Below are 7,841 nucleotides of genomic sequence, written 5' to 3'. Positions count from 1 at the left end.
AGGAAAACTGCAGTAGTTTCCATGATGCTGCCCAGGAGCTGCACTCTCTTTTCTTCTGCATAATTTCATAAACAGTGACTGAGAGCAGGTACTCCTCTAGTCACTTCTCACTCCCTAGTTCTTAGTGCTTACTGTTTTATTTTGAGCTGTACACTCCCAAGTTACTTTCCAGGGAAACCAGAAGGGTTCAATGCACACTTCAGCTCTTTGAGCAACCAGTCATAGAAATTTCACTGCAAAGCTCTGAGCTTAAAGCACAGCAAAGCTCAAGGGTGAAAGGCATTACAACGAGCAGCTCATTAACCCTCCGCTGTCTCGGTGTATTATGGTACCCTAAAATAAACTTCACAGTAACACTGCTGCAAATACACGAAGACAAGCATACCTTTAACCAGCAGCCTCATCACCACCAATATTCAAATGGAGTAATTACTGGGTGCATCCTGCCCTTGCTACATCACAACTGACGGTTACTGCCCCCACGCCAGGAACTGCTGACTGGAGTGACCTCACAGCACAAAGCATCACTGAGAATTGCCCCCTGGGGGATCAAGTTTGAAGCGAGATGTCTTCCTCTCTCTGTTCCCCAACTGTGTTTTGCACCACAAAGCACTTCCCCAGCAACAGTAAGAGGAAATGAAGCTTCACAAGCTGAAAAAGAAGCAAGGGTAAAGGGAAGAGCACTGTAGGCTGCCCCAGGCCCATAACCATCAGTTCCCATCAGTGCACTGCGCTCTTGCCTCCGAGTGCCATGAACTCACACAAACGCCAAAGTTTTAGAGAAACATTTATTATAGGGTTGCAGAATTTATGCGAATATAAAGTCCCTTAATAAAACTCTCAGGTTCATCAACTGCAGGACACTAACTCTTCATTATCTTTATACTGCAGCTTTCAAAAAAAGGAACAATGCTCTGACTGCAGTAGTAATGCTACTTGCTCATAAAAAGTTGATCTAAAAAGTTTATATAAGCCAGAGTAGTTTAAGTTTACAACTACAGTCACATTCACAAGTGTGCTATACCAGAACAGGTTTTTGAAATAGGAAGTTACTGGATAACCCAAATCATAACCAAAAATACTGACAAGCTTTAAGAGCAACTCTATCTGAATCTAACAACTAAATACCACAAAACCAAACAAAAGGTAGAATTAAACGTAAGCTTGGGGAAGGTTCCAAATATACATACGAATTCAATACAGTAATTGCACAAAATGAGAGAGGGTAGTGTTAGAGGTTCATGATCACTGAGGTTGGGTTTTACATGCTTCACACATGATAGTTAAAATAAACCTTAAGTGATACACATCAGGTTTTTTTAGCCAGGATGCGGAGTGCAGAACTATTCTACAGAACTACACAAGATGTGCAAACCACATACTATTAATATCAACCATTCTGTGAAAGTTAAGGTGAACAGAATTGGTTCCAGCCAAGGAATTGGTTAACATTTTTATATATATATTTTTCTGCCATTCCCAGATTACACTAAATCAAACACATTCAATGGATAAACTGGTATTAACCTTCTAAAAAAAAAAAACCCTTACTCAAATTTAAGTTTTACATGAGACAACTAAGAAGTTATACCAAGGATCAAAGAAAGCTGAAATGGTGACTTTGTCTTTTGAAATACAAGCAATACACAGAAAATGCATAAGGCTTTTGATTATCACTGCACATTTTAATTTAAGAAGTCGATGTCTAATGCTCGGACTTCTCAATGAAGGTGTGAACTAGTCACCTCCCATCCAACACCTTTCACTGTTGACAGATCTTTGTTTCAACAACGAAAGAGTTTTCAAAGTGTCTGATTGAATGACAGTTCTCCACCGAACGCTTCTGCAGACCTGGGGATGAAAGAAGACAAGAGCCTGAGTAAAGGAGATCTGGAACCCAGCAGCAATGTTTTACAGCATTTGTATCATTACGAACAGCAGCAAAATACAACCATTCAGCACACAGTGTTGCTACAGCCAGAAATTGCCACCAGAGCTTGGTACCAGTTTGTTTTCTATCAATTTCTATCAATCAATCGAAGTCTCCCTCATTTTCAGAATGGTAACAACAAAAGTGGGGGCCACAGCAAGCAAGCACTTATTCTCCTAGCATCCTGCCACCATTTTAGTGACAACACTAAATAGTTCAAGGCAGAGTTTCTCATAGCCCTTCTTAACTACAATGAAAAAGCAAAGCAGACTGAAGTTACATGAAAAGCATTTAAAAAACTCAGAAAGGGTGCAGAAATCAACCCCTAGTTCTGTAACAGCACTCCCTCCACCCAGTATTGTGTTAACACAGAGTATGCTTCTATAGAGGAGTCTTCACCATGATGAAAGCCCTGTGAGGATTTGCTACTCAGCTGATGATCTCACTGAAGTTTTTTCCTAACACTATTAAAGTGATTTTCTCTATTTTGGGACATGCCAGCATTGGATCTGACATAGGCAGTTTACCTCTATCAGCTGTGAATCTTTACTAGGAAACAAGAATATAATAGTCTTGCCATCAAAGACAAGCTGCTCAACTAAAGCACTTCAATATACAAAAACTACAGAAGATTTTTAGCTCTTTTAATAAGTGGAATTGTTCAGAGTAAACAAGAGAAGCTATCCATTGAAGCCTAGAAGGACTGGCTTTTAAACCAAACCCAGCAGGGCACTGCTGCAGTTTACAGACACTTAAAATACAGGCTGTCCTTCAACTCACCTCAATCTTAATGCCTGTACAAGCTAAGAAGTGCCACAGAACCTGAAGTCAGTTTGATCAGATGAACCCGTGAACTCTACAAAATGCGAGAACCAGTGAGCAGCAGCTAAATGGGAATACTTCTCCCCAGAAGTTACAGGGCTTCATCCATTTCACTCTCACTTTCTACGTGTGCATGGCTTCTACACACCAGAAGAAAGGCATGCTAGAAACTTGACCTGCAAGGCAAGACAAGCCTTGCCCGTGGACAGTCTTCTCCTCAGCAGCAGTCCTCCACTTGAGTAGATTTCCTGTCCTCTTCGTCTCCAAGGGCAAACAAGGTCAGTTACAGAACTGAAACTGCACCGGGAGGCATTATTCATTTACCAGAATTCTTTTGTGCGAGTATTCTGCAGAAATCTTTTACTATGCAGCAAAGATGTCAAGAACATGCTGCAGCAAGAGGACTTATTTTAAGGAAACATCATAAACACTCTTTGCAGGATTGTTTGTAGACTACAGTCTTTCAGTCACAGCATCAGGCAATTCAGACTTGTTCACAAAAGCCAAGAGACACATGCCCCTCCTTCCCAGAGGCACCATTTACTTCATGTGTATTTCTTCATGTGCCTTATGCTGTTATCTACATAGGACCACGGTTGAATGCTCCCACACACAGAGCCTTCTGTCCAGTACAAGAGGGCAGTCTCCAGCAAACAGCAGATGTGGTTCCTGATGCTGCAAGCTCTAACTGAGCTGAGGAAACTTGCTTAAGAGCTTGGCAGGAAAACCAGAGCAGAGAGTTCTGACAAACCAAACATTTGCATTCTGCAAGGCTGTAACTGACAAAGGACCAGTTTGCTATGTGCTTGGTGAGAGCAGCAAACTATGAAGGCTTCAAGAACTACAGTGAACCAAAATTCATCACATCAAATTTCTGTACTCCAGGCCTCCTTCCAGTATGCCAAACCACCGACACCTCCAGTTCAAGCCTGTTCACAGATTGGCAGGGGAGTGGCGCAAGGAGACAAGCAATGGAGCTCAGAAGTTCCTATGAAGTGTTCTTGTTGCTTTCAGAGAGGAACTCTGGGATGTCCGGAGCTAGCTGTTAATTTTTTTTTTCCAGAGCATGTGAACCAGAAGATAATGCTTTTACTTGGTGCTCCTGTAACCCAGTATTAGATAGGGCAGTGACAGACCAAGCTGCACATATAGAGACTCACATTATCAAAAGGATTATGTGAATTCTGGGGGCAAACTAACTTATAACTTCAACCAAAAGTTGGAACAGAAATAGACTGAAGTTCATATTTGGTTTCAGTATGTAACCTCTAATTCCATAACTGAAACTCTCACCACATTCAAATGAAACTTCAGATACATACTTGAAAGTATGGGAAAATACCCACTGGGCCCATGAGTAGTCTCAACTCATGTGGAACACTCACAGATTTCCAAGTCTAAAAATCCCAAAACTTTAAGTATTTACCCTTTCCCTACTTGAACAACAGCTTTATTTTTTTACTGAAGGGAACTCACCTGATATCTGGTCTCTGCGCTGAAGTCTGAATGTCTCTTTTCCAACACAGAGTTGGTAGATGAAGATCCCCAAATCGGACACATTATCTATCTCCTCTGTAACCACCATTTCTTCACGGACAAGGTAAGTCTGAGGCAAGTAAGAGCCAGTCTAAAAGAAAAAAAGAAAAAAAGAAAGTCTTTGAGGTACAGTATTCTGCTAGCAATGGACAAACATAATTACACTTTACTCTCTGCTTTGGAAGGGCTTCAGGCACTAAATTTCAGCTTTCCGTCTTTCTAATACTAAGATACACTAGTCTTCAACAGCTGCATACCAGAGAAGTTAAAAACTGACAAAGGCCATTTCAAACAGTTGCAGTTACATCCAGACAAATCATAGTTAACCTCAACATTGCTTGCCTCCACGAAGCAAACATAAATAGAACCTGTTCAAGTTTATTTGTATGCATCAGAAAGTTTGCAGTTAAGAGAAGAAACAAAGTATTAAAAAAGTTTCCATATCTGAGGCAGTATCTTTCCAATAGTGCAATCTATAAAAGTTTAGGCTTCACCAGAAGATCACAGCACTACTGAGATTACTTCCCACCCCTCATGACCAACACCCAAAACATGGAGGCAGGGAGACACACTTCAAGCTGGTCTTCATGAAGCTGAAGAAAATGCAACAAGCTCAGCTACATCAGCTCTTTTAACCTGACATGTAAGTCATCTTGGAAAAAGAAAAACAAAACAGTTTCAGCCACTGAAGAGTCAAAGTGCTTGTGATGAGCTCATAACAACAGTGCCAAAAAACCAGAACAACAACTTAGCATTGTTCTTTTCATTAAAACTCTCATGGGGCAAGTAAGCTTTCCGGTAGGAACTTTCAGGTTGATATTTGGAGCTTTATCAAATTCCTTCATAAACGCTAAATTTAACCTTTTTTGCTAGTTGTTTTCAGCTTTCATAAAGCTAGGTATTAATAAGAGCATTAAACATGAATCTACTCAACATAATATACACTGACAGCTGGCCTTAACTTCAGTACAGCGACTGAGCCAGGGGGATTATGTACTTTGATGGCAAGAGGACTGTTCTAGCAAGTGACTGTAGTTCAGAAGCAACACCGAGCATTCTTATCAAAAGTATTCTTGTCAGCATAACTAAAGAGCAAAGTTTCCACGTACCGCCAGTTTTGCAAAGAGATCCATCAAATTTCTTGGTGGCATAACTATGGATGTGTTCAGTGGAATCACATAGCAGTTACCCAGTTGCAAGTCAAGATACGCCGTCAAAAGCTATTTTGAAAACAAATTTTCAATTAATGAAGTGTAGCCTTTGATTATTAGAACGCAGGTCTAGAAGGGCTAAGAAGGAAGCTCAAAAAGCTGGAGATCACGCACAGCTAGGATCAAAGCGACACATTCGGGACTGCCTAGTCTAAGAACTCAGCTAGTACCACTTCTGCGAACGAAGTGGTTATAGCTATGGTATACAGCAGGACTTTTGTACAGAAGTGGAAGCTGACTAGAGAAGCAATTTCTATCCTAATTCCAAAAGAGCAGTTTATATTAATAACAAAGTATTTGGGAGGATGCTTTCATAACTGAAGAGGTCTAAGGAAGCACAGTGGCAAACAAAAGGTATCTAACTGCTGATACACAATCACTCCCTGTAAATAGTTCAAGAACAGTATTAGTCTCTAGAAAGTCACATTAGCATTACCACTGAGTACAAGAACTGCAGAGACTAAAGATATCAACGTATCTACTTGTTTTATTATGACTTTGCATAGCACTTTTCCAGAATCAACTGCAGTTCTTAAGTTGCCTGAATCTTTCAAGTTATAGCCAAGATTCTGTCAAGACAACACAGACAGAAGCCGCAAACACTGTGAACACAGGTAGCACAGCTTGGCTGCATGGCATTCCATGCTACTGCGAAAAGCAACACGTACAGAGATCAGTTCCAGTGTCTTTTCCGTGGTTATATCTGCGCTGCCAAGGCTTGATTTAAAACCTACGAGAGCTTTTACAGCTGACTAAGGGTAACTGTTAATAATGTCAGTGCAACTTTAATGTAACAGTCAAAACCATCACCTCATCTTTGCTTAGAGAAACTACATCCAGCTAACACGGCATTTTCAAGTTCTAGGTTTCAGCCACTTGAAGTGATTTTTTCAGTTCACTTATCCAAGACCCACACAGTCTGGCAGGATGTTAGGCTGAATCCTTAGTATCCCCATTTCTTAACTCACATTTACAATGTTGTTCTACCCTCGCTTTCACTTACATAGGGTTCTCAACCAAATCGCAAGTGTCACTTCAGACATCCTATGGGCAACAACATTTTAAGTTCCATAGCACTGAGATGCATTGTTCTGAGAAATTATCCAGCTGAGACTCACTGTGGGTACAATCTCTTCTAACGTTCTTGCAATAGTTCTCTTACTACTACAAAGTTAAAAGGGTCAGATTTCCCGTGCTTAAACCCACCCCCATTGGAAGTAAGCTTTAAAGGTCTCAAGAATGAAAACCCTGGAGCTGTTAGGATTACCATCCACTCCAGAGTTTCCCAGTGAGCAACAAGACCAGTTATTCCTTATCGTTTCACATATACTCACTCTATCAAAGTCATGAACAATCGCTGCTGGATCACTGTCTGAGAACTTTGGGACTGGCACATCGATGATGGCTATGTTATCATCTTCTCGAATGTCAGCTTCTTCAGCAATAGGGAGGAAATAAGGTTCCACTGCACGGTCACGATTTTCATTTTCAAAGTAACACATTTCACCACGGTACACCTTATGCTGAAAGTAAGAGAAAGGCTAATTATTTTTACAGTACATGTTGCTTTAAAACAGTATTTCTAATACTTATGCTATGACAAAGCACAGGTCTATCACGCCGAGAGCTTTTACAAAGGACACAGCAGTCTTCATGTCCCAGTTACTGATGGTTTTCTACTACCTGGTAATCCAGGTATAATCCCGTTATAATTACACTTTCTTATTCAGTGATGCTTAAAGAAAAAAGAACTTCCACATTACCTTAGGCATGAAGTACTTGTAGATGCAGGCTCCACCAACAACAACCCCTGCCAAGATGAATGCTAGACCCAGCAGAGTCAACAGACATCTTCCAGATGAGCTTTCACCTCCCTGTGTGGCAACTTCTGGATCCTTTAAATAAAAGGGGATGAGAACTTAGAAAGTGTAGCTGCTCTGAATTTAAAGTAAGCTGTGATCTACTACTTCACTTTGACCTACAGTCTTCTATTTCTTCTAGGTGTACAGTAAGAATTCTAAGTCAAGTATCATATAATAAAACATTTACATGAACTACTACTACATCGTATTAAGACCAGTTTTCAAACAGCACTGAAAGAGGATGTTTTCTTAGTTAGAGGATGCTTTCTAGACAAACCTTTACCCAGAAACTATGAGGTGTAAGAAATTTAAATCACTGTAACAAAAGATACAGTTCTGCAGCACTACAAGGAAAGCAAGACTTGTAGAGCAAGGTCATTTTAAGGTACACTGCGTTTTCAGGCCTTTTTCCAAAAGTCTATTTCCTATTCTCCTCTTGCTAGCAGATGCAATAAGATAACATTACTTTTCCTTACAAAG

The 7,841-nt window shown here is 40.4% G+C and overlaps 1 protein-coding gene across 1 annotated transcript; it reads right to left on the bottom strand.

Moving 5' to 3' along the window:
• Positions 1-774: 774 nt before the first annotated feature.
• On the bottom strand, positions 775-7,394 carry ITM2A (integral membrane protein 2A; the record flags this gene model as incomplete). The annotated part of the gene is made up of 5 exons (XM_010181670.1): positions 775-1,851; positions 4,229-4,379; positions 5,398-5,508; positions 6,834-7,022; positions 7,263-7,394. Coding segments are annotated over 5 exons (672 nt in total), but the record flags the coding sequence as incomplete, so codon positions are not given.
• Positions 7,395-7,841: the final 447 nt, after the last annotated feature.

Source organism: Mesitornis unicolor, unplaced genomic scaffold (assembly GCF_000695765.1).
Source record: "Mesitornis unicolor isolate BGI_N332 unplaced genomic scaffold, ASM69576v1 scaffold44353, whole genome shotgun sequence".
In the NCBI taxonomy this organism is placed as follows: Eukaryota; Metazoa; Chordata; class Aves; order Mesitornithiformes; family Mesitornithidae; genus Mesitornis; species Mesitornis unicolor.
Note: the sequence above shows the minus strand (reverse complement) of the source record. Positions and strands in the feature narration are given on the sequence as shown.